General features: G+C 40.4%; 1 protein-coding gene across 1 annotated transcript in view; it reads left to right on the top strand.

Moving 5' to 3' along the window:
- ADGRA1 (adhesion G protein-coupled receptor A1) overlaps positions 1-27,974 on the top strand; it is a 1,280,537-nt gene that overhangs the window by 1,184,203 nt on the left and 68,360 nt on the right. The window contains exon 17 of the mRNA XM_077455240.1: positions 11,608-11,753. Within this exon, the coding sequence (XP_077311366.1) occupies positions 11,608-11,753 (146 nt within the window). The remainder of the gene's footprint in view (positions 1-11,607; positions 11,754-27,974) is intronic.

Below are 27,974 nucleotides of genomic sequence, written 5' to 3'. Positions count from 1 at the left end.
TCTGATTAACCCCAAATAAAGTTTAGCTGTTCTAGTAGGTCTTTCCTGACATTTTCTTAGTTGCATCCTACAGCAAAAGCCATGGTCTGCAGAGAGCTTCCTAAGCATTAGCAGGATCTCATGGTTAAAAGGTATTAGGAGAAGGGTGTAAAAGAATTTCCAAGACATTAGATACACCATAGAACACAGTGAAGACAGTCATCATCAGGTGGAGAAAATATGGCACAACAGTGACATTACCAAGAAATGGACATCCCTCCGAAATTGAAACAACGAGAAGAAAACTGGTCAGGGAGGCTGCCAAGAGGTCTACAGCAACATTAACCAATTGCTGACCGCCGACCGCATATTTAGTGCAGCAGGTCGGCTCTATTGCATGAAATCACGTACCTGTATTTAATTTCATGTAATAGACACTGGGGGGCGCGTGTACTGCCGTAGCCGCAATTGAGCGTTGATTGGACAGAGGGGGTGCCAATCAGCGGGTCCGGCGGAGCTGCAGGAATATCTGGCAAGTACTGGCTGTGTGGTACATGTGACAACAATCTCCCGTATTCTTCATATGCCTGGGCTATGGGGTAGAGTGGCAAGATGGAAGCCTTTTCTTATGAACAAAAAATTCAAGCCCGGCTACATTTTGCAAAAACACATCTGAAGTCTCCCAAAAGCATGTGGGAAAATGTGTTATGGTCTCATGGAAACAAAGTTGAACTTTTTGGCCATAATTTCAAAAAGGTATGTTTGGCAAAAAAACAACATTGCACATCACCAAAAGTACACCATATCCACAGTGAAGCATGATGGTGGCAGCATCATGCTTTGGGGCTGTTTTTCTTCAGCTGGAACAGGGGCCTTATTCAAGATAGAGAGAATTATGAACAGTTCCAAATGCCAGTCAATATTGGCACAAAACCTTCAGGCTTCTGCTAGAAAGCTGAACATGAAGAGGAACTTCATCTTTCAACATGACAACGATCCAAAGCATACATCCAAATCAACAAAGGAAAGGCTTCATCAGAAGAAGATTAAAGTTTTGGAATGGCCCAGCCAGAGCCCCGACCTGAATCAGATTCAAAATCAGTGATCTAAAGAGGGTTGTGCACAGGAGATGCCCTCAGAGTTTTGGAGTGTTTTTGCAAAGAGTGGGCAAATATTGCCAAGTCAAGATGTACCATGCTGATAGACTCATACCCAAAAAGACTGAGTGCTGTAATAAAATCAAAAGGTGCTTCAACAAAGTATTAGTTTAAGGGTGTGCACACTTATGCAACCATATTATTTTATTTTTTTATTTGCCTCCACCTAAGATTTCTGTTTGATGTTCAACTGAGTTGTACAGTTTATAAGTCACATTAAAGGTGGAAAGAGTTCTGAAATGATTTATCATTGTCTCGTTTATTTACATCACAGAAACCTGACATTTTAACAGGGGTGTGTAGACTTTTTATATCTACCGTAGCTGTCTGCCCGTACCTCCCATACAGACAGTTACGGAAGAGCAGGAAGATCAATGACGTAAGAGTGCTCACCAGAGCCCTCACAGTTCACTGAAAACTACACGCTGTCTGCCTCCATGCCAGATGGTAGCTATGGTTCATTCATTTACAGAGCTCTGCAGATACAGTAAATGATGCGCCTGTGTGAGCTGAGACCCTGTTTTTAAATTGTGACAGCAACTGTAGAGACTAGAAACCCGCCAACTGTCAAAAGGAGGGGGGATTAGGGGGTGGAACTGGTGGGGCATGTTACACCCCAATGGATAAAACATGTAACATACTCCCAAAGGGGAGTCTGTCCTTTAATATCTTTTCCCCCCCCAACACCAACTCTAAAAGCAAACTACACGGATCAGCCACAAAGCCCATCATTAAAGATGCCAAAATGCCTCAGACATGCTTAAATATCAAAAGCAAAAAATGTCCTAGACTGAGGTCACCTGTATATGTTTTCCACGGGGCCAGAGAGGCAGAAACAAGGAGAACAGGATGGGAACAGTGGAGTTGGAGATTAAGGAATAGGGATGGCCCCAACTGAAACTCAAGCGATTATGTGGCAAAAGGAGATGAAAGTGAAAGTTAAAGGCATTGTAAAGGCAGAAGGTTTCTTTATCCTAATGCATTTTATGCATTAAGATAAAAAGCCTTCTGTACGTAGCAGTCCCCCTAATATCAGAGCCCCATCTCTGTCCAGCGATGACCACGAGTGTCTCGGCCAGCCGAGACTCTCTCTCCTGATTGGATGAGACGCAGCTGTCAATCAAAGTCAGTCAGCCAATCAGGGGAGAAAGGGTGTGGGGCTTGGCCGCAGCTCTGTGTCTGAATGGACACTGGGAGCTGTAACTCGGCTTGAGTGCCCCCATAACAAAGCTTGCTGTGGGGGCACTCAACAGGAGGGAGGGGCCAAGAGCACAGAAGAGGGACCCGAGAGGAGGATCCGGGCTGTTCTGTGCGTTTCTGCTGCACAGGGCAGGTAAGTATAACATGTTTGTTATTTTTATTGAAAAAAAAAAAAGACTTTATAATCAGTTTAATACACAGAACTGTATTACTGTATAATAACTGAAGTCTGCCTATTCTGAGCTCTCCTTTCTTTAATTTAGAGTAAAACAGTTAGGACAATGAAAAGGTCTTTCTGATGGTTTCTATGAGCTTCAGCATTTTGTCTTCTAATTTAAAAGAGGATACTTTGATAGTCTGAAATGCCTTGATGACATATAAAAAAAAACCTCAGCCACCTTCTGAAATGTTTGGTGTGTTCCACTACTTAAAACACTGAAAAGAAAATCTCTGCACTGGTCTTGGTTAATTTAACACATTTGACAATCTATTGTTTTGTGCTTTGAATCCTTTTTACAGCTAAAAAATTTATAGCAAAACGAAGTTGACACAGTGCATTTAGTTTGAGTCATCTCATCGCTGTAGGTAAAAATTGGTCTCTTCTTGTCACTTTGCCTTCTTTCACTTCATCACACACACTATAAATACACACCTCCCTGTCTTCTGCATTAGCCACAGTCATGGACTTTTTTTTTTTTTCAAAAGGAGATTTTAACAAGTTACTTTTGAAATAAATATGTATGTTAAAGCAACAAAAATTATGAATTGTTTTACTGCGCCCACATTTGTAAGACGCAAATACATATTTTATGTAAAATGTATTCTAATAAAATTTGAGCTGCGGTTTAATTATGCTGATACATTACCAGGCTTTGAAAAAATATGTCTAAATAATTCTATTTCTAGATGGACTCTCTTGGCCTCACTTAAATTCATAACTGTACTTTTAAAACACAGCACTTTTAATCCAGGGATGCTAAGAATCTTTTCAATGAACATTTCTTACTTTCCTTTGACTATGTTTTAAGAGTTGTCTTCATTTGCCTATAGCAGTGATGGTGAACCTTGGCACTGCAGATGTTTTTGAACTACATTTCCCATGATGCTCATGCACTCTACAGTGTAGTGGAGTATCATGGGAAATGTAGTTCCAAAACATCTGGGGTGCCAAGGTTCGCCATCACTGGCCTATAGTAATACAACATTGTCTTTACATGAAGCTTTAAAGTAGAACTAAACCGCTTAGGAATGTTGGGGCCATCATTTAATGTGTGTGTATGCTAAGGATATTTGTGAATTAGATGAGGGCCCCAACATTTCTAAGTGGTTTAGTTTTGATTTAATATGCAAGTTAAAACAAGTTTCATCTAAACAAAGTTATATTACTTTGGGCTTCACCCAGTCTTCTGGGTTCGGAGCTTTCAGCCATCTTGATTGGCTGGGCCGGAATAACCTACCTTTCACACATTCACTTGGAAGTAATTTTAGCAGGAAAAATAATTTATGACAAGATGCTTACAGTTCCTTCTCTCATAAAAAAAAGTCTACACCATTTAGTCCCCCTTTAAAGCATCGACATGCAAGTATATATTTTTTTATTTTTATCCTTATGTGCAATTTTTTTAATATGATATGGAGGGAGGCTCTAGAGAAATAAGCGGACCTTGCATTTTAATGTAAGGTCCCCATCAACCTCACACCAGAAATGAGAGGTATCTGCTTTACATACCTGAATTCAGGTGTGTTCACTTAATTTCAAAGCTGCCTGTGGACTCTCAATAGGTAGGATCTGTGTGGGCACTGCCACTGGCTATTTTTAAGCATCAATTTTTGCCAGAAAGCCTCGTGACACATGATGAGAGATATATATATATATAACATTTTATAGATATATATATATATATATATATATATATATTTATTACACATACACACACACACACACACACACACACACACACACACACACACACACACACACACAGATACTGGTGCTCTCATAAAATTAGAATATCATTAAAAAGACTTTTTTTTTCAGTAATTCAATTCAAAAAGTGATGCTCATATATTTTATATAGATGCGTTACACACAAAGTCATAAATTTAAAGCATTTCTTTCTTTTAATTTTGATGATTATGGCTTATAGTTAGTGAAAACCCCAAATTCAGTATCTTGAAAATTAGAATATTACAAAAAAAAGGATTTTTAATACAGAAATGTTGGCTTACTGAAAAGTATGGGCATGTACAGTATAGTATGCACGCAATACTTGGTGGGTGCTCCTTTTGCATGAAGTACTTGACCAATGCGGTGTAGCATGGAGGTGATCAGCCTGTGGCACTGCTGAGGTGTTATGGAAGCCCAGGTTGATTTGATAGCAGCCTTCAGCTCATCTGCATTGTTGGGTCTGGTGTATCATCTTAATCTTAATACCCCACAGATTCTCTATGGGGTTTAGGTCAGGCGAGTTTGCTGGTCAATCAAGCACAGTGATACCATGATCATTAAACCTTGTATTGGTACTTTTGGCAGTGTGGGCAGGTAACGAGTCCTCCTGGAAAATGAACTCAGCATCTCCATCAAGCTGGTTAGCAGAGGGAAGCATGAATTGCTCTAGAATTTCCTGGTAGAGGGCTGTGCTGACTTTGGACTTGATAAAACACAGTGGACTAACACCAGCAGATGACATGGCTCCCCGAATCATCACTGACTGTGGAAACTTCACACTGGACCTCATGCAACTTGGATTCTGTGCCTTTCCACTCTTCCGCTAGACTCTGGGTCCTTGATTTCCATGTGAAATGCTAAATTGTCCACAGTCTGATAATATGGGGAGCCATGTCATCTGCTGGTGTTGGTCCACTGTGTTTTTATCAAGTCCAAAATCAGCAAAGCCCTCTACCAGGAAATTCTAGAGCACGTCATGCTTCCCTCTGCTAAATGGAGATGCTGATTTCAATTTCCAGCAGGACTTAGCACTTGCCCAGAGAATGTGGGGTATTGTTAAGGGAAGACCAGACCCAACAATGCAGATGAGCTGAAGGCCACTATCAAAGCAACCTGGGCTTCCATATCACCTCAGCAGTGCCACAGGCTGATAGCCTCCATGCAACACTGCATTGATGCAGTAATTCATGCAAAAGGAGCCCCGACCAACTATTGAGTGCACACTATACTGTACATACTTTTCAATAAGCGAACATTTCTGTAATAATATGGAAAAGTCTCCCCCAGCAGGGTTTATCCGCAGCAGAAATCCGGGAATTGGATAGTTTAAAAGGATTTTATTAGAAATTGTGAAAAAGTCATGAACAAACAAACACTGGTCAGATATATGCGTGAATGTTCAATTTTACAGTATAACATTCATGCAACAATATTTTAATATTAAAAATGCAAATAACTAACGCGTTTCAACATGCGTGGTCAAGTCTTCCTCAGGGGATTAATTTGATGTCAAAAGACATATGTACACTCTTTATATTCATTCATATATTGACAATGTAAATTTTAATAATGCAGAATCTCTCCTACACATAGGGGCAACTTGCAAAGACAACATATTTTCCAATGAAGGATGCACACAGAAAATTCTCCTGGCTGGAGTTCCCTTAAAAAAATCAGTCAGACGATCCCATACCCTCATGCAGTACACACTTCGATGGGGAGATCCACTCACATTTGGCTAACAAGAAGCCACAATCAAGGCAGCCAAAGGGCGAATGGAAAAGGGGGGATTCCAAGTACTTGCAGCAAAGGTCCCAGTAAATAATTTATAGTTTGTCAAAGCCTTACAGTATAAGTTTAATAGAAAAGTGATAAAAATATAATAAGATATGGGGGATAAGTTAATAATCAATAATATAAAAAATATGAATATAAAAAATTGAATATATTTATGAGTGTCGTGAAATGTCAAACATCGTGGTGTGATGCAGGAAGGATTGTGCCTAGCGAACATTTCTGTATTAAAAATCTTTTTGTTATTTTTATTTTTTATTGGTCTTATGTAATATTCTAGTTTTTTTCAGATACTGAACTGTGAGCTTTCATTAGCTGTAAGCCATAATCATCAAAAAAAATAAAAAATTTGGAAATATATCACTATCTATATAAAATATGAGTTTCGCTTTTTGAATTTAATTACTGAATTAAAATGTACTTTTTGATGATGATCTAATTTTATGAGATGCACCTGTGTTTACACAGAGCAAAATTATAAACGTAACACTTTTGTGTTTGCCCCTATTTATCATGAGGGGAAAGCAAAGATCTATGACTTTTTCTATGTACACAAAAGCACTATTTCTCTCAAATATTCACAAATCTGTCTAAATCTGTGTTAGTGAGCACTTCTTCTTTACCGAGATAATCCATCCACCTCACAGGTGTGGTATATCAAGATGCCTATTGTACAGCATGATTATTGCACAGGTGTGCCTTAGGCTGGCCACTATAAAAAGCCACTCTAAAATGTGCAGTTTTACTGTATTGAGGGGGGTCGGGGGGGTCCGAAAACCAGTCAGTATCTGGTGTGACTACCATTTGCCTCACGCAGTGCAGCACATCTCCTTCACATAGAGTTGATCAGGGTGTTGATTGTGGCCGGTGGAATGTTGGTCCATTCCTCTTCAATGCCTGTGCAAAGTTGCTGGATATTGGCAGGAAAACGCTGTCGTATACCCCGATCCAGAGCATCTCAAACATGCTCAGTGGGTGACATGTCCAGTGAGTATGCTGGCCATGCAAGAACTGGGATGTTTTCAGCTTCCAGGAATTGTATACAGATCCTTGCAACATACCTGCTCCCCATTCACATCTGAAACCTTGTAACATGAATGAGTCACATGACACCGGGGAGGGAAAATGGCTAATTGTGCCCAATTTGGATATTTTCACTTAGGGGTGTACTCACTTTTGTTGCCAGCAGTTTAGACATTAATGGCTGTGTTGAGTTATTTTGAGGGGACAGCAAATGTACACTGTTATACAAGCTGTACACTCACTACATTTTGTAAGTCATTTCTTCAATGTTGTCACATGAAAAGATATAAAAAATATTTACAAAAATGCGAGGAGTGTACTCACTTTTGTGGGATACTGTGTGTGTGTATAATATATATATATATATATATAAATAATATATATAATTTTTTTCTCTCAATATATACTATACACCCAAAAGTATTGGGGCACCTGCCTTTACACGCACATGAACTTTAGTGGCATCCCAGTCTTCGTCCACAGGGTTCAATATTGAGTTGGCCCACCCTTTGCAGGTATAACAGCTTCAACTCTTCTGGGAAGGCTGCCCACAAGGTTTAGGAGTGTGTCCATGGGAAGGTCTGACCATTCTTCCAGACGCGCATTGGTGAAGTCAGGCACTGATGTGGACTAGAAGGCCTGGCTCGCAGTCTCTGCTCTAATTCATCCCAAAGGTTTTCTATCAGGTTGAGGTGCAGGCCAGTCAAGTTCCTCCACCACAAACTCACTCATCCATGTCTTTATGAACCTTGCTTTGTGCATTTGTGCGAAGACATGTTGGAACAGGAAGGGGCCATCCCAAACTGTTACCACAAAGTTGGGAGCAACGAAAATGTCGACGCCTGGGTATGTCGACGCCTTAAGAGATCCCTTCACTGAAACTAAGGGGCCATGCCCTACCCCTGAAAAACAACCCCACGCCATAATCCCCCCTCCACCAAATGACTTATGTTATGTTTATTTATTATGTTTTTAAACTTTGTTTTTTGTAAGTTTTACAATAACTAAATGGCCTTTTTATCACTTTTTAAATCATATTTTTTTAATGTATCTATCCTCCAACCTTTGGATCCACATTGAAAATATTTTTGTCATATCTTTATGTCCAGTGTACTGTACAACACCTTTTCCTGATGAAGCGGCCACTAAAGAGCCACAAAATGCATTGATGTTGTTTTAACCGGTTTTCATGATCAATAAACACCAATCTTCCTAAAGAATCCACTTAGAAGCACCTTTTTTTGAAATGGTGCCTCTGCTGACCACACACTGGTTCAATTTTGGGGTCTTATTCCATCCCTCCTGAAGAAGAGGGTTCGTCTGGCCATGAATTTTGTTGGCCCTTTCGTCGATCCTTCTACTTGATCCTGCATTGAAATAAAATTATGTCTGGTCTATTAACCCACTGTATGATGCTTCAATCACAAATCCATTTAGATGCATCACAAACCAATCAGCTGTGGAGAACCTTTGGTGTGTAAAAGTCACCAGCCCAGAATTCAGACATAGGTGTCCTTTTATGAAGCAGTGAAATCTATTCACTGCTTCATTCACATAGGAGATCTTTCTCCTCTGTGTGCCACTATATGAAGCGGAGTAGATCGCTTCACCCTTGGAGGAGTGAAGCGATCTACAAACGCTTCTAACACTGGTGAACGGCCCCTAATACTGGAATCTCGTGAGACTTTACGAGATTACAGTACTAGAAATTCACTGATACACAGAGATGTCAATATATTAAGCAGTGATAAATTATCACAGCTCAATACACTGACACGCGGTGTGATTAATGTTAGTGAAATAAAGCGTCCCCCTACATAATATATACATGTATACACACACAGACATTATATATACATGTATATACACACACATTATATATATATATATATATATACATATACACATTATATATATATATATATGTATATATATGTATACACATACATATGACAGGGGGACATGGTTACAGTGTTGGGGGGTCTGAACGAGGCATAAGGAAGTTAATTATCTTCCTCTTTCCTCCTCAGATCCCCCGATTCCCTCTTCACTACCCCGGTTCTCCACCTCTGAGTTGGTGAATCAGGGCGTGTGAATTCTGACACAGATCACAAGTGAAGCGCTGAGATCACAGCTTCATATAGTGAACGTTACTGTGTCAGTCTATGTGGATTCTCCATGTGCGGAGATAATCGGCGGGAGAACAAGTTCAAACACATCTCCCCCCGATTATCTCTGGTTTATATACTGTTTATGGGCTGTGATCAGCGGCGATCCTCTGGATCTCCACTGATCATTGCTTCATAAACGGACACCATAGTGTTAAAACACCACAGCAACACTAGTGAATAGAAACACCAATATGATAATCCTAAGGTTTAAGCGCTACTTTTCCATTCCCCAAAGTGCAAAACAAGTCCTGGTAATTCAGCAACAAGGAAACATCAGCTGCTGGCAAAACTGGTGAACCAAGCTTACATTGGAAGAGCCTACAGTACTGCCGATATGGGATTGAGGGAATATAGTAGATATAAATTGACAAAATCACACCTACAGCCCTAATTATTTGTCAAGTTTCCGTGTAGATTAGCAGATCCAACACCTAAATCCATTGATTCACTTTTTTCAGTAGGCACTAGCCATTATATTTGCCTTACACACAGATGGTCTCTTTTACATACTGTATTTTCATCATGACAGATCAAACAATGTCTCTGATTGTAACCTGTAATAAAACCTTCAGTACAACTCACTTGTAGAAATTAGGAATAAAAATACCCTACTGGAAATTCAGCCATTTAACAATGCACATTCCATACTTCAGATGGCAATTTCTAACAGTTCTCTTTATTTTTATGAAATACAATCCTTACCTGTCACTACATCATGTAGCTTTTTTCCCTGTTAAAAAAAAAAAAGCCACATATGCATAAATGGAATAAAAGAACATAGCGGATTGGCTAAAACTCTAATTGTCGTTTCCATGGGAATAGCTAACAATTATTTTCTGAGCACAGATGTTAGCATCTTGTCAGAGCTGGTATTTTGATTTTAACATTAATAGCATTCATAAAAGTCATTAAAACAGCTCACGGTTAGAACAGTTATGTGCAATACAGAGGCTTGTATTCGTGTTGCTTGAAAATATGTTGCTTACTTTGTTTTATCCACATGATCGGTGGGTGCCATCGACGTATAAATGATAGGTGTTATTCTATTCATTTACTATTAAAATTGTCTAGAAATTCAGTAAAAATGGCTTTTTACGTTTGTTTGTGTTTATAGAAAACAAAATGCAAATTCATTTTCCGCTCAGTTATCTGCATTTAGAAACACTCTGGGGTTGATTTACTAAAACTGGAGTGCGCAAAATCTGATGCAGCTGTGCATGGAAACCAATCAGCCTCCAGTTTTTTTTGTCAAAGCTTTAGACTCAGTTCACACTGGGGCGATTTGTCAGGCGACTTAGCCGCCTGACAAGTCGCATTCCCTACAATGGAACTGTTCTAATAGGAACGACTCAAGTCGCTCCGACTTAGAAAAAGGTTCCTGTACTACTTTGGGGGCGACTTGAGGTGACTTGCATTGACTTCTGTACAGAAGTCGTTTTGCAAGTCGCTGCTGCTGTCGTGTGCAGATCACCTGAGGCAGTCGTGCTGCCTCAGTGTGAACCGGCTCTAAATGAACAAGCTGAAATTAGAAGCTGATTGGTTATCACGCACAGCTGCACCAAATTGTGCACCCTCCAGTTTTAGTAAATCAACCCATCTGTGTCTTGGCAAGACATCATTCACACTTTTACACATTACAAAGAAGAATGCTGATGTCTAAAAGGCCTGTACACACAATCTGACTTTTTGACAACAAACATGCAAATTAGCTGTTTTAAGGCAGTATCCGACCGTGTGTACGCTCCCTCGAACAAACTTTTTTGGTTTTCATCGGACAAATGTTGGCTGTGCGAACAGACAAACTTTTCGACAACATAAGTCTGATGGAGCAAAGCCCCATTGTGTGTACAGAAAACCATTGGACTTTACAAACATGCATGCTCAGAACCAATGCAAAAGATCAGACAACAATACAGAAGTTGACCAAAGGTGGCGGTAAAGAGCAGAAAAAAACACATGATTTGGTAAAAGTTGGCTGAAAAAGTCCAATCGTGTGTATGCTTAACAAGTTCACGGTGTAATGCCCTTTGTACAGAAATCCACGGGAAAGTTTGTTTAAAGTCTGACCGTGTGTTTAGGGAGTCTGGAACAGACCTGCTCCATGTGACTGCTTTCTAGGGTCTATGGACAGGTGAACACACTGTAGCCCATTGCATCTTCCAATGAGTGATACATGCAATCTAGTAAAAGAGTTGTAGGTTGTAGGAGCTTTTGAGATCCCCAACACTTGTGTGTAGAAGTATTGACTGTATTATAATGTGTCATTGTCTAAAAATTTGAAACATTTATATTGTCATTGGCTGACTTACATTCTCTTTCTCTCTGCCACCTCTAGGTTGGCATTGTCTTGCATTACTCTAGCCTGTGCACAGTCTTATGGATTGGTGTGACTGCCAGAAATATTTACAAGCAAGTTACAAGAAAACCTCCACAAAACCAGATTAGTGAACAGCCTGCATTTCCAAAGCAGCCTATGCTCAGGTATTTGAGAAATCATATATTGTGTGAATCTAGTTCTGTCATTATGTGCCATCCCATGGTCTTAAATCATCTACTACAATACGGTATCTGAAGTGTAGTTCTGCTCCTAGAAATGTAATTCTGATGAAAATAGGAAAAGTAACTGTGCTGGAAATCAAAGAAAGCTTCAAGGTTATCAGCCCAATGATGGTGCCTTGTGCCTTGAAAACTTGCCAGGATTTCCAGTGCGGTTCACCAACAAAGGTATGATCCTTATATTATCCAATATTTCTTATTATATCGTACCGTTAAGGAAAACAGGTAGACTACCAATTCTGAGTGTGACTAGTGGTTAGAAATGTAAATATCAATATTTTATCCTCCATTACTTTAGCTATTCTGACTAAAAGTAGAATTCTGAACTTGTTAGGATATCATTGGGAGGATAGTTAAAACATACATCATATTGCTGCTTCTTTCGATCTTTTGCCACTCTGGCTGCAAGATGCTTGCCCTTAGATTCCTTCTATGATGACTGGATGTGGCCATTAGAAGATCTTATACCTGTCTTTTTTTCTTTTTTTTATATTACCGAGAATGCATGAGACAGTAAGGTAAAGAGAGATCTTACTAATGGATTTCCATTAGGGCAATAAATCATTGCACAATTTATTTAATCAAAAGTTGGGTTCTATAGACTGACTTTTTAGCACAAAAAATTTAGTATAACATATATATCCCATTAATGATTTATCCAAACTCCATTTAAAACATTCAAATATTTTGTAATTTCACCCCTTTTTACTACACTCCTATCTCTGAGTTCTCAAAAATAACATTGTCCTTACAAAGTGACGGACATTTATTAGGTTTATTTGCAATTGTTTAGAAATAAGTCTATTTGCCGGCATCTGAGGTATATTAAAGTGGATGTAAACCCTCACATATACCCAGTTAAGTGAATAGCCTCAGAAGATTCACAGATGAGATTAAACAAATCTCCCTACATAAGTTTTACATGTATATCTGCTGTCTTCAGCTTTATATAGTCTTTAGAAACTGCACATCGTGTTAGAGATTTTCGCTTCCTGTTCAGCATTGTGAGTGGATTCTAGGGTCTGGTGTGGATTTGTGGGGGGACCCCACGCCATTTTTTAATTTTATTTTGCCACAGGGTTCACCTAATATCCATACCAGACCTGAAGGGCCTGGTATGGAATTTAGGGGGACCTGAACGCATTTTTTTTTTACATTTTGGTTCGGAGTTCCCCTGTGCGTAAATTCCATGCCGTTTTTATCAATGAACTTTTATGTGTATTGTTGGACCGACAATTCATTATAGCCGCGAGTAGTTTTAAATGACTTTTTTTCCTTTAGAAATGTAATTTTGCTGTCAGACTGTTCTAAACACGGGAAACATGTAACCCTTTACAGGCATACTATACACACCCCCCAGGTACGAAATTTAAAGGAATATTACACTTTTATTGTTTCACTTTAATTATTATTAAAATCACTGCTCCCGAAAAAACTGCAGTTTTTAAAACTTTTTTTTTGCATTGATACATGTCCCCTGGGGCAGGACCTGGGTCCCCAAACACTTTTTATGACAATACCATGCATATAGGCCTTTAAAATGAGCACTTTTGATTTCTCCCATAGACTTTTAAAGGACGTTCCGCGGCTTTCGAATTTCCCGGGAACACCCCAAATTGTTTGCTGTTTGGCAAATAGCCAATGTTCGTCTCGAACATAAAGCCCATCCCTAGTGTACATCCACTTTAATGTTCTTCAGAATGTAGTTCTTGAACATCTAAATACTGCACATGTCATGCTATATGTGTGAAGCTGCAAGAGTTGCATGTGACCTTGCTCATAACCATTGGGTGACTACTAAGTCATGTTAAACAGGAATAGATGATCCTCTGTGTGCTGAAAGCATTTGATATTGCACGCACCGATTTGCAATGACATGCCCTCATTGCAAGGTGCATTAAATCCACACATCGAAGAAGAAATCATTGCAAATATCAACATGCCAGTGACGAGAAAGAATGAACAGTTGTCTCAATTATCATTTTCAATGAATGCTTTGTGTTAGCCATGTATTTTGGTTGCTTTTCCATCAGCTTTCAACCTCATCAATCTAACACCCATAGATTCTTTTGTTTCCTAGTTTTTTGTGATCAATAATTGCAATTGTTGTTGGAAGAAAAACAACATGTAATGTAAAGTACTGCAAACTATATACAGTGTATGCATTATACCTATCTATCCAGCAGGTGGCACTGTAATGTGTACCTATGGTAATGTATTTAGACAAAGTGTTTACTCTCTAAATGTATGTAGTTGGGTGCTCCTTGTTCCTGTTACTGTCTCCATGATGTAAAGACATGTTCTGATATTTCTCCATGAAAGTAAAGCCGTATTACTGTATCCAAGAAGCTTCCAGCACTTAAGTGCAATACTCTGCACCATAATTGGTGAATGAATACACAAAATATGATTGGTTAAACCCAGAAGTGCTTTTTAAAAAAAAATAAAAAATGTTTAGTGGGTTTCTAAAGATAAGAGATACAGAGAAAGGTTGTCACAGCAGCACAATAACAGGTCTCGAATAACAAAGGTAACAGGCAAAGTGTCAAGCATAAGGAAATCAGAAAGGAGAACAAGCTCTGCTTTGCTCACATCTAGTGAAGACATGGAAAACAGAAGTATAGTCCTTATTCAGAAATCTTTACATTGGTCATGCCAAGGTTTCCAGAGGTTGTCATACGCAGGAGAGGCATTAGAACGGAGAGCGATCATTCTTTCAGAAGTGCTTTTTATACTACTTTACTATTACTTTTATATCAGCTTTTGAAACTTACAAATGCAACATTTTAGAAATGTAATAAGTTTAGCAGTGTAAAACGCTTTTTGAAAGATATATAGTGCATGTGTTGTGCAGGTATATACAGTACGTCAGACCAAAATGAGGTACAATTGAGAAGAAAAGAGGGACTTTGTTCCAAAAGAAGGACAGTCCCTCCAAATCAGGAACTGTTGGGGTCTATGCACACACATTGCTTAGTGTATGTACAGCATAAAACTACAACTGCCTAAGCACAGCACTGCTGGACCACTGCCGAAGTAGGAGATCATTTCCTACACTGCCATTTATCGGCATGTCACAAGGCAGGAGAGATCCTGTTTACAAAGGTGATTGGGCATAGATACTCCCAACATGGTATATGAATGGATAATAGGCTGTGGCTGATATATAAAAAAAAAAAAAAGTGAAAGTCTTATTTTACTTTGTTTTTTTTTTCTGTGAGCAACTGGAAAACAGGAACACATGTAATTAAATCCACATTCAAAATGACCATGTCATGTGGAAAATCTCAATCACCCTTTAGCAATACTGTGTCTGTAAAGATAATTAGTAAGTTTCACACATAATTTGTTTTTCATATTTAGCTGGTCTCCCACTTTATGGCCATAACCTCTGAACGCGGTGCTATTACTGTGCAGAAACGAATATTAAGCCTTCCCAAAAACAGCGCAATGAGCACTGTGGATGGGGTACTTCTGATAATGCAGCAGCTGAAGTAGCATGCCTATTAAATTTTACTAGCTACTGTAAATAACGATATGTCATAGATCGTGGAGATAATTATGTGTGTTTTCAGAGTTTTGTAAAAATTAACATGCAGAAAATGATGTAGTATATGATTAATCTCAGAACAGTGTGATGGCTTCCAACAGGAAAATTACATAGACTAAGGACCTGGTGCATCCACCATTTTTGGCAGTGCACTGCAATGCATATTAGTGCATTGCTGCAAAATCCACAGCAAGCCACATCCATTAGAAGACACATTGAGGTGCCATTCAGAACGAAGGTACCACATTGCACCAATGCACATAATAGACATGTTACTGCAAAGCATAATCTGAACGGGCCCTGAATGTTCTATTACCTGCTCCTTTCCACAGTATCAGGTTGATTTACTAAAGGCAAATAGATTGTTCACTTTGCAAGGGAAATTTTACTAGAGCTTAGTGAATGAGGCGAAGCTCTGCTGATTTCCATTATCCAATCACATGCAAGCAAAAAAATATTGTTTTTTTATTCTCCTTGAGTATGATTCTTTGCAAAGTCAAATTTTACCACATTCACCAAGTTTAAGGGAAAATTCCCTTGCAAAGTGCACCTTCTTTGCAAAGTGAAAATATAATTGCAAAGTGAAAATAAATTAGCTCTATGGGTCTGCCTGGCTTTCTGTACGTTGTCTATCAGTAACTTGTTAATCTTTTGCCAACATACCCATCTATCTATATTTTTAATGCTATATAATTACAAATCTGCAGTAGAAAGTTTTCTGGTATATATATACGTATTGATTTTTGGATTAAAGTGCCCAATCTGCTTTCAAGGCTCACGCTGTGCTAATGCCTGAATAATGATGGTCTCTTCGTACAAACTCCACCCCTTGTATTAAGTGCAGAGCAGAAAACAAAGAGACAAGAGATGGTTTCATTTTGCATCATAATTAATCTTTTGACTTCTTCTAACATCCCCTGTGTGCTCTTGACCTTACTATTTGGAGGAGGTATCTGATGGGTAGCCTTTGTTCTTGCTCCCCTGGGCCAGTGCAAATATTGTTAGGCTGGCATGTAGGCAGGTGCAGTCTGCTGTCTCCACTGCAGGTGTCGCTCAACCACAGTGGCGATGCAGAAGAAGAGGAAGTCATGGGCAACAGGGTTTCCTGTATAATTTCCTGAGTCATTGAGGCAGTGATCCAATTGGATACTGGCCACCATCTTAGGTGTAGCAGAGTGTATTTAAGACCCTGGCCCTTGGGTTTGGCTCGCTTTATGTGAATAGGTAGGGAAAGGTACCCTGTATGTGGGGAATAGTATTCGCAATAGGGAGAAGTACCTGAGGAGGGAAAGCGTAGGGTCGCATCTGTCTGGATCCCTTCCTGATTGGGCAGGCCACATTCTGTAGACTCTCAACAGATGCTGTTGGTTCGGCTGGAACTTACTACTTGTGAACTGTGAGTGTACCCGGTTTGGTAGCTGGCCACCAGGTTTGTTGTGAACTGTTGCTGTATTGCTTCAATATAAATTTTCCATTGCACCTGACTGTGCACATTTTTGCCTCTGCACCACACCAGAGCCTACCTTCAAGCAGCCCTGAATGGACATACTTCACCATATTGACCCCGGTCATTACGGGACCTGCAGTCAGTGACAGATGCTTGGCATTCTATAGCTACAGCTCTTTGGTCAGACATGCAGTCATTTCGCCTTGTAAAGCATCAGTTCCTGTTGTGGCTCTGTGATGTTTTCCAACTGAATGCCAAAGGAAATCAATGTTGGAAGAATGCAAAATTGTTAAATGTCTGTACTCATTTGTTAAAAGGAAGCTGAATGATAAAGATTATGTGCGATGACATGGTATTTTATGTCATAATTTAATTAGACGAGTACATATTTTCACGGTGCAGCAATAAAGCTCTTACTCAATTTTTACAACACACCATATTCTATTAGAAAATACCCACCTTTTTACATGGCCACTAGGGATGAGCCGAAACCCCCCCCCCCCCCCCCCGGTTCGGTTCGCACCAGAACCTTCGAATGGACCTAAAATTCGTACAAACTTTAGAACCCTATTAAAGTCTATGGCACTCGAACATTCGAAATCAAAAGTGCTAATTTTAAAGGCGAATATGCAAGATATGCAACAGACAACGCCAGCAATACGGGGTATCTTCATGTGTATACTGTGCTGGAGGCACACAACACCCACTTCAACTCCTGCAGATGCCTGTACTAGAGAACACCAGCAATAAAGGGTAGATACAGGTGTATATTGTGCTGTAGGCACACAACACCCACTAACTCCTGCAGATGCTTTAATTAGAGAAAAACAGCAATAAAGGGTAGATACAGGTGTATACTGTGCTGGAGGCACACAACACCACTTTACCTTTAAGATGCCAGAGAAAAGAACACACTGTCCCTCTCTATCTAGCTCTTTCCCTGCACGCCGAAACACTACACAAGGCCGCCGCGCTGGCAGCCTTATATAGTGTGGGGCGTGTACTAAACCCCTTGAGCTATAATTAGCCACAGGCATCCTGCCTGTGGCCAATTATGGCTCTCCTCACTGCCGGCGCTGTGATTGGCCAAGCATGCAGGCTTACAGTGCATGCTTAGCCAATCATGAGCCAGCAATGCACTGCAATGGCATAGTGCATTGTGGGCCATTTGTGGCACATGAATTTGGTGTGAACGGTCCACAAAGTTCTGAATTCGCCAAACAGACGAACGACCGATGTTTGATTCGAACACCGAGCTCATCCCTAATGGCCACCATAAAGTGGAGCGCTTTGTGTTATACTCTTAGGGCTTGTTCACATGGGTCTACTTCCTTGTTGAGTCAGAGCAGAACTGAATGGATGTCAGTTTTGTGACATCTGTGCTGTTCCTTTTTCTTTTTTTGCATGTTGACAGTGGACTGTAGTGGACTCGTGTTGGATCTTTAAGCTGACGGATATATAGTTACATAGTATATTGTGCTTGCTAAGATGCACGAACAATCATCTTTTAAAACTATCCATACTTCCTGCTGATGCCACAGATTGTGGAAGAGAGTTGCACATTCTTACCACCCTGACAGTGAAATACCCCCTACGCAGCTTAATGTTAAATCACTTTTCTTCCAGTCTCGTGTGGCCCCATGTCTTCTTACACACCCTGGGACTAAAACATTGCATACTTACGCTGGGATCACCATTGAGATATTTGTATATCACTATCGTATCTCCTCTCAAGCGCCTCTTGTCCAGAGAGAATACATTTAGTGCTTGTAGTCGTTCCTTGTAATTGATGTCCTTCAGTCCCTATATTCATTTAGTTGCCCTTCTCTGGACTCTCTCCAGCTCCAGCACATCCTTTTTGAGGATTGGTGACCAGAACTGGATGGAATACTCCAGATGTGGCTGAACCAGAATTATATAAAGTGGCGGGATTATTGTTTTATCTCTGGAGTAAATCCCCTTTTTAATGCATGGTAATATTCTGCTGGCTTTGCTTGCTGCAGCTTGACATTGCATGCTATTGCTCAGTCTGTCTTCTACTAGGACCCCTAGATCCTTCTCCATCCTTGAATCTCCCAGGGGTTCTCCCCCTTGTGAGTAACTTGCATTTATATTTTTAACCCTCAAGGGCATAACCCTACTTGGTCTATACCCACAGACCTTAGTTTGTAGATTAAATGTTTGTGGGGGACTGTATCAAATGCTTTTGCAAACTCCAGATACACCACATCCACTAGCCTACCTTTGTCCAGGTGGCAGCTCACTTCCCCGTAGAATGTAAACGAGTTGGCAAGAACAACCTTGCATAAACCCATGCTGATACTGTTTTCATCTGCAAATTATTGGATATGGTCCCATATCATCTCCTAAAATAGTTTACAAACTACCGATGTTAGACTGACAAGCCTGTCGTTTCCAGGAATATATCTCTGCCCTTTTTAAATATTGGCACCACGTGGGCTTTTCACCAATCAGCTGGTATCATTCCAGTCAGTATGCTTTAGTCCATTTAGGCTCGGTTTACACCTATGCATTTTTTGTGCTTTTTGCATAACAGTCTATGTAACATAGTTTCCTATACTTTTTTCAGTCACTGCATTTTTTCAGAAATTGTTTAACCACTTCCGGACTGCTGCATGCCGAAATACATCCTTACTTTGACAGGGGATATTGTTGTTATGACAGCAGCTAGCTGCCATAACCCCGGTATCCTTGTGTTCGACTCCGGTGCCCTCCACCGCTTACTGGATCTGTCGGCAGTGGCGGAGGCAATTGGATCTTCACCCTGGCTGGGCATGGAGACGAGTGAGGGGAAAGTGGACCCCCACCCGTCTCCATAACAATGCAGGGCGGAAGCGATGTCAAAACGTCACTTCCGCCCACATCTCTTTTTTCCTTATTTTTTTACATGACAATTTTTTTTTTATATTGCATTTAAGTGTAAATATGAAATCAGAGGTCTTTTTGACCCCAGATCTCATATTTAAGAAGTCCTGCCATGTTTTTTTCTATTACAAGGGATGTTTACATTCCTTGTAACAGTAATAAAAGTGACACAATTTTTGGTTCCACGAGCGGGTGCAATTTTGAAGTGTGACATGTTGGGTATAAATGTACTCAGCGTAACATTATCTTTCACAATATAAAAAAAAATGGGCTTACTTTACTGTTGTCTTATTTTTTCCTTCAAAAAAAGTGCATTTTTTCCAAACAAAGTGCGCTTGTAAGACCGCTTCGCAAATACGGTGGGACAGAAAGTTATGCAACAACCTCCATTCTATTCTCTAGGGTGTTAGGGAAAAAAAAAGTATAATGTTTGGGGGTTCAAAGTAATTTTCTAGCAAAAAAAAAACTGTTTTAACTTGTAAACAACACATCTCAAAAAGAGGCTCGGTCTTGAAGTGGTTAAAATGCAAACCGGTGCGTTATTGGTTTAATAGACTTCAATGGAGAAGCATATAGTGCATTCTTTCTGTGATTTAGCTGCGATTTGATTTTTTTCATTTGCTGAACATGAAATTAGGCAAATAAAACATGAAAAATTCATTAAAAAAAAAAGTGTCAGAAATGTAAAATGTACTGCAAAAATCACTGCAGAAACAGGTCAAAAGAAAACTGCATAGGTGTGAACCAAGCCTTAATTATACTACCGTCAATGTTTAGGAGAAGGAATGCGCCCCTTTTCCTTTTTCTAGAACTGGACAGATTCAGCAGATGCATGGAGCTTCCGATCAGATCCTGAAAACTGACAGATGGACCTGATCGGAAAGCGCATGTGAAAGGGAACCAAGCTCAGAGGAAACCATTCCTATGATAAAAGGGCTGGCTGGCTTTGTTTGCCTTCCAAGCCAAAAGTTTCCAGTTCTCCCCTAGAAATAAAAATAACTGACACAATGTGTATATTTCTGGCTTGATGCTCCCCCTTAACATGTTACCCTAAACCTAAAGACACTAGTCCATGATTGCTATTATGGTTAATACAGCCCTGCTTATAACCTAAACCAAATCCAAAGCTTAGGTCATAATTTATTAAAAGCCTTAGGACAATTTCTACTTACACAAATGTAAAAATGAATATAGGAAAAACTGTTTGTATTCATCACTCTGAATGAAAAAAACAATCACTGTGTGCTTTTTTTCCTTGAAGGGGTTAATTACACCTATTAGTTGACTGCCAGGATTTGAGTGGTACATAATAAATTCCTATACGTTGTGGTTGCATGCAGCTTCGCCGTGTGCTAATTGAACATAGCACAAAATCTGTTCTGATAGTGCCTCATAGTTAAGCCTAAAGAGACATGATTAAATGTGACTGCCCAGCGACCGCACAGGCAGAGGAAGTAAATGTGCCATGTAACAGTTTTTTTTTTTAGTATGACTGTATACAGTGTGTTGCTTTATAAACCTGTGCTGTAAGACGGTCCTTGTTATATTAGCTACTCATTCTATTCATCCACCTCAACCTACTGGGCTCAACTAAACTGGAGATGCTCCAAATCTGGTCTACTGTGGAACCACATTTTCTGTTCATCTGTCACTAATAATCTTATTTCTGTAAATGTAAATAGGTATTACCTACTCAGTGGGTCATTGTAACCCATAAATCATACCTCCCAACTGTCCCTGATCTCGAGGGACTGTCCCTGATTTATGAGCAATGTCCCTCTGTCCCTCTTTCCTCTTCATTTGTCATTTGCACTGATAGAAAGCACTGATAGGAGGCACTGATGGGCACTGTTAGGATTTACTGATGGGCACTGGTAGGATTTACTGATGGGCACTGATAGAAGGCACTGATGGGCACTGGTAGGAGGCATTGATGGGTACCGATAGACTGCATTGATGAGCACTCATAGGCAGCACTGATTGAAGGCACTAATGTGTATGTGTACTGATAGGCTGCACTGATAGGTGGCATTGACGGGCACTGATGGGCACTAAGTAACACTGATAGACAGAATTCAGGCAGTATTCATGGGCACTGATGGGCAGCATTGAAGAGTACTGATAGGTGGCACTGATGGACACTGTTAGGTAGCATTAATGGGCACTGATAGGTGATGCTGATAGGCAGAAATGATGGCCACTAATAGGCGGCATTAATGAGCACTGATGGGTAACACTTGTAGGTGGAATTGATGGCCACTGATAGGCAGCATCGATGAGCACTGATCGGCAACATTGATGGGCACTAATAGGTGGAATTGATGAGCACTGATAGATGGCACTGATTATCAGTGTAAACAATTACTGACATTCTTGATAGTTAACGGCAGTCCTTTTCTAACACAGACACAGCGTGGGAGGAAAGGGCTGCAGATAACCGGCAAGTCTGTTTACATGTGATCAGCTGATTACATGGTAAAGGGCCACTGTGATTGCGCTGGAGGCATGTCCCAGGGGTCATGTGGGAAGCACGGTTTTGGGAAGATGTTCATGGACACTCTCCCAAAATTGGAAGCCCGGGGCATGGATGGAAGGGGGGCAGGGTTTCTTGCACCAGGGACCTGAATTTTCTAGTTACGCCTCTGCCCAAAAGATTCACCAGTTGGGAAAGCTGCAATCTCTGAAGGCCTTGCTGCTGATCTCCATGGATGCTCATCAGGGTCCCAGCTGTGGCAGAGCTGGGGGGGGGAATACTTGCAACTACAAAGACACCCCTGAAACTTCCCCCTTGAGGATCCAGTCTACTAACACTTCACTAGAAGGCAACAGGAAGCTATATTTGGGCTGCTATTCGGTGGCCTGGTGAGTAAAAGACTGTTTGCTGATCCAGGGGATGTTGGTGCTTTAAGGATATAAGAACCAATGTAGCTTTACAGGGTATAGACTTCACAGTGTCCCTGATTTGGACATTACTTCTAGTCTCAGGCATCAAGAATTGTTATATACAGGAGGTTAGCATCCTCTACTTTAGAATTTGCACTTATGAGAGTACTCCCTGCCCTATACCCCTGCCCGGTTACAAGCCTCATCAGCATTAAAACCTAAAAGGACCCCCCCTAGACTGGTTACTGGGTCAGTGTGCATGGAGTCGCTATTGTGTGTGTGTGCTGGTGGTAGCCTCTGCCTATGAAGGAAAAGAATCCTGGTAATCTTCCTCCTCTGTATTACTGTTATCAGGAGAGTTGAAGTGACTGTACTTTTACCACGTTCAACCATTATCAACTAGCAGCCCTTTCAGGGGTACCGCTACTTGCTTCTTCTTCATTCTCTTATGCAACAGCTCTGTTGTACAGGGACTGCAAGCAGATGATACCATTCAGGTAAGCTGCTTCCATTTAAAAAAATACATGTAATGATGTACTAATGATCACAGATCAGACTAGATTTTAAATTTCAGCATGCCATAGCTACAATAAGCACTTCTGAACCAGGAAAAAAAAAGTTAATCTGCCATGATGTATTTAGCGCATCCCCTAGCTGGCCATACACCTTACTATTTACTTTAGATCTACAAATAACAATTTGCCTGTTTGGATTGAAATTTAATGGATTGCTTTGGTAAGTGCAAAAGATTGAGATTGTACCGTTAGATTGCATATTGTATGGCTGTATTTTTAATGCAAGTTGAATGATGTAACAGGCGATGTGTGTACATTTACATCATTTTGTAGGGTGTCGGGCCCTGGGCAGCTGCTCTACCAATGCCCAGTAAAGTATTGACAGATTGGAACTAGTGATTTAAACAGCTCATCATTATGAAACAATATGCTGTCTTTCTCTTTGAGAAGTGTTCTTTAAATAAGACTATATTTGCTGGAAAGGGAGAGAAATTGAGATGGCTGGCTTGATTAGTAGTAATGGATTATGTTTGCAGATTTCTATATGTAGGACTTGTACAATCTCTATTAAATATTTCTCATTATCATCTCTTTGCTCGTGTTCAGTGGCTGCACATTTTGAAATGAGCAGAGATAGGAAGAATCACAGCAGATCTGTGCGCACAACATGCAAGCTGGATTAGGTTCTTTATGCACCGCTGGCTCTGTGAATAAAGAACATAATCCCATAGGTATTTCTAAAAGCAATGTGTATTTGTTGTCTATATATTATAATGCAGTAGGCTTTATCTACTGATGACATTCTCCACCACAGCAAAACGGCTAACGTTCAGCTCTCCATATACAATTCTGTAATAGTCAACTAGATTTGTGTGAGGCTATGCAATGTAGGAAAGAGAATTAATATATATATAATATTTAAAGTAGAACTATAGGCAAAACTTTTTTTTTTCCATTTTGCAAAGCAAATGGAAGGTTATAACCCCTGTCAATTTTTTTTTTTTTGCCACCTGTGTCCCATTTGGGAGCTTTAACTTCCCTTCCTGTCCCATAAACAAAAAGGGAAGTGAAATGATATCCCTGCAAATTACAGGAATCCCTTGAGGCTCCCCATGTCAACAGAACTAGTACCCCCATTGGAAAATTTCCACTCTATTACTTTTCTGGGGACAACCCAAAAGATAGGATTTTCTTTTATCTTAATTTTCAATGATGATCGTAAATAGGACAATCAAAGAGGGAGAAGCTTTCTAATGGGGACACAGACAGCAATGGAAGTCTAATATTTTATTCAAATTCATCTCCGCCTCCACTCTTTCCAAAACCTTTAGTTATACTTTAACTGCACATAAATGCTCCAATGCCCAGGTCAAATTTGGCAGGGTCAGCATGTATTGGTTATCTAAAAGTACAACCAAAGGCAAAAACTTTTTTTCTCATTTTGAAAGGAAGAATTATGACCCATGCAAAGGTTATGTTTTCCCTCTCTGTACCATTGGGAAGTTTTCCCTTCATTTCTTCACCACAGCCAAAACTGGAATTGAGATAAAATCCCTTTAAAAGTGAGGTAATCCCTGGTTGTGACCAAAGCTAGGGTCCCCATTGGAAGTCTAATGCCGCGTACACCCAGTCGGATTTTCCGACAGGAAATGTTGGATGTGAGCTTGTTGTCGGAAAGTCAGACTGTGTGTATGCTCCATGGAACATTTCCTGTTGGAATCTCTGCCAACAAATTTTTGATAGCAGGTTCTCAAATTTTCCACCAACAAAACTTGTTGTCAGAAAGTCCAATCGTGTGTACACAAGTCCGTCGCACAAAAGTTCACGTACGCTCTGAATCAAGCAGAAGGAGCCGCACTGGCTATTGAACTTCCTTTTTCTCGGCTCGTCGTACGTGTTGTACGTCACCATGTTCTCACGCTCTAAATTTTTGCCCAACATTTGTGTGACCGTGTGTATGCAAGACAAGTTTAAGCTAACATCCTTCGAACAAAAATCCACGGTTTCGTTGTTGTAAAATCCGATCGTGTGTACGTGGCATAAGTCTTGGAGAGCAGCCCTCACCCTTGGAAAATTTGCTCTCTTAAAGTTAAGTGGTTTTATCTTTCCAATATGTGTTTGCTGTTTATAGCCAACATTAAATAAAATCATGTTATGGTCACTGATACCCAGATCTTCTTTTATATGAACATTAGTAATAAGCTCTGCATGGTTTGAGATTACCAGGTCCACCAGAGTATGCACATCCATGTGCAGTTCCACTCATAATGCCTCAGCCTCCTCACACTCCCCATCAATATGGTCTTTTACACTCACTTTGAGAGATCACTTCATACATAGAGACAGGCACCACCACCTTTCCTTTTTACCCTTTCTCTCCAAAGGAGAGCATAGCCAAGAATATTAATAGCCCAGTCATGTGAAGAATGAAGCCAAGATTCAGCAATACTAATTAAATCCTAGTTCTCTTCATGCACCAAAAGTAACACCCCTCTTCCCCCCATCCCCCACCTCATTTGCTGAGTTAAAACAAACCCTTCTATGCCCCTGGTTTCTATTTTCACTTACCTTAAGGCAGAGTCATGTGATCTTCCAGCATGGGTTCTTCACCTGTTTACTTCCTGGATGGGTCCTTCTTCCGAGTACCAGTGGGATGATTCCCGGTACTCTCAAGATCCAGAATAGGACTGACTTCAGATTGAGGGGAGTGAAGGAGACTAGCGAGCAAGAGATAATGTGCAATGATGGATTAGCTCTCCCAATGGGTGGAAATGGCATTAGCAAGGGACCTGGAGGGAGGGGAGACTAAAGCCCCGTACACACGAGAGGACTTATGTCTGACAGACTTCCGAAGGAGTTCCGTCGGAGTTCTGCTGGAATTCCGACGGAGTTCTGACAGACTTTTCGGCTGAGCGGACTTGGCCACACACGATCACACTAAACTCCGACGGATTCGAACGTGATGACGTACGACTGGATTCGAATAAGGAAGTTCATAGCCAGTAGCCAATAGCTGCCCTAGCGTCGGTTTTAGTCCGTCGGAGTAGCATACACACGAGCGAATTTTTCGAAGGGACCGGGTCCGGCGGAGTTCCTTCGGAAAAATTTGAAGCATGTTCCATATTCTAAAGTCCTTCGGACTTTGGCGAGTCAAAAGTCCGTTGCAGCCCACACGCGATCGAATAGTCTGACGGACTCAGTCCGTCGGACTTTGGATGTTGAAAAGTCCGCTCGTGTGTACGCGGCATAAGATTAGTATAACTGGCTTCACCAAGTAAAGAAACGTACACCCGTAAGAATGGGTTTGAGAGGGGTGGGAGGGATGTATGGAAAAAATATTTTGCCTGGAGTTGAGCTTTATGTTAGGTGGAAATGAGAAGTCTGTAACCTTACCCCTAAGACTGTGTCAGTCTCTCAGCATCATCTTTGGGACTCCTCCTAGCAAGGCATGTTAACAATCCCTAAGAGAGATTGAACTGGGGCTGCTCAATTTAGTACCAGTACACACACACAAAAGTTTGAGTACATGCATTTATACCATCCACACCACATAGTAACAACTGTGCATAGAAACCCATCAGGTTTTATCGCCAAAGCTTTATTGAACGAGATCAAGTTAGAAGCTGATAGGCTACCATGCACAGCTGCACCAGATTCTGAGTGCACCCGTTTTAGTAAATATGCCCCTTGGTTTGTGATGGGGAGGACCTAAGCCAGTACAGAAAATGCGAATGAGGTGGCTTCTCTGTGCCTACTGCAATCTTTAATGTCAATGGAAGGGATTGGGGAGTTGCTACCTCACCTAGGGTTCCATTCTGAATTAAACAGTTTAACAGGACAGGAGTCGGAGTCCCATATTAAACCTGCTTATTTTAGCCCAGGTTGTATTCATCAGAAAAAATAAACAGAAAGCATTCATATTGTGCTTTAGGAGGGGGTCAGGTTGGCATGTATGTTCATATTGTCAGTCAACAGGATGACTATGCTGTTGATTTACTAAAGACAAATCCACTTGGAAGTGCAGACGCTGTACATCTGAGGTGAAGCTCTGAAACGAGGGGGAGCTCTGCTGATTTCTATAATCCAATCATGTGCAAGCAAAAATGCTGTTTTTTTATGTTCCTTTGTGTGTCCCCCTCAGATCTACATTGACTGCACTTCCAAGTGCACTTGCAGTGCACAGTGGATTTGCATTTGTTAAATAAACCCTTATGTAATGTGTACTCGAGAGGTGCAGAACAAATGCATCCTCTCACTAGTAGCTACAAAGAGACATTGTGAGAGGTCATATTATAGAACCTCTATTGTTTTCGAGTAATACAAAGTCTTGCAATCATGTAGCAATTGACCTCTGGTGAATTGTTCATGACTTTTTTGCACTCCATCACTCATTGTTTATCTAGAATCAGTGAAGTGAATAAATGGTGTTGGCAATTGCAGGGAGGGCTGGAGAGCACAACTCCTGCTACATTCAAACAGGCTTGTTTTCAATTTGGAACAAGTAGATTTAGTCTGATCTTCGTGCTATGTCTACTTATAAAATGTTTTCTGTATTTAAGATATTAATTGAAGTAGCAGCCAGTGTGTGGACTACAGCTACAATGTCCTTGCTGTTATAAATACTACCTTTAAGCCTTTCTACAGAAGCCTTTCTTTTAATTCTTCATGCAACCTTCAAGTTATCTTTTTCATATTTTCTTGCTATAACATAATTTTCTCTGGGTCACTTAACTTCCCACTTCCCCGTATAGCAGTATATGCTTATCTTTTCTCACTCTTACAATGCTCTGTTCAGCCACTGAGAGGTGAAATATCAGACACATCCAAGTAAGGGTGCATAAATGACTCAACTACCCATTACTCAG

Source organism: Lithobates pipiens, unplaced genomic scaffold (genome assembly GCF_037356315.1).
Source record: "Lithobates pipiens isolate NorthernLeopardFrog02 unplaced genomic scaffold, aLitPip1_a1.2 Scaffold_25, whole genome shotgun sequence".
Classification (NCBI taxonomy): domain Eukaryota; kingdom Metazoa; phylum Chordata; class Amphibia; order Anura; family Ranidae; genus Lithobates; species Lithobates pipiens.
The sequence above is the reverse complement of the archived record's forward strand: the minus strand, read 5'-3'. Positions and strand labels throughout refer to the sequence as shown.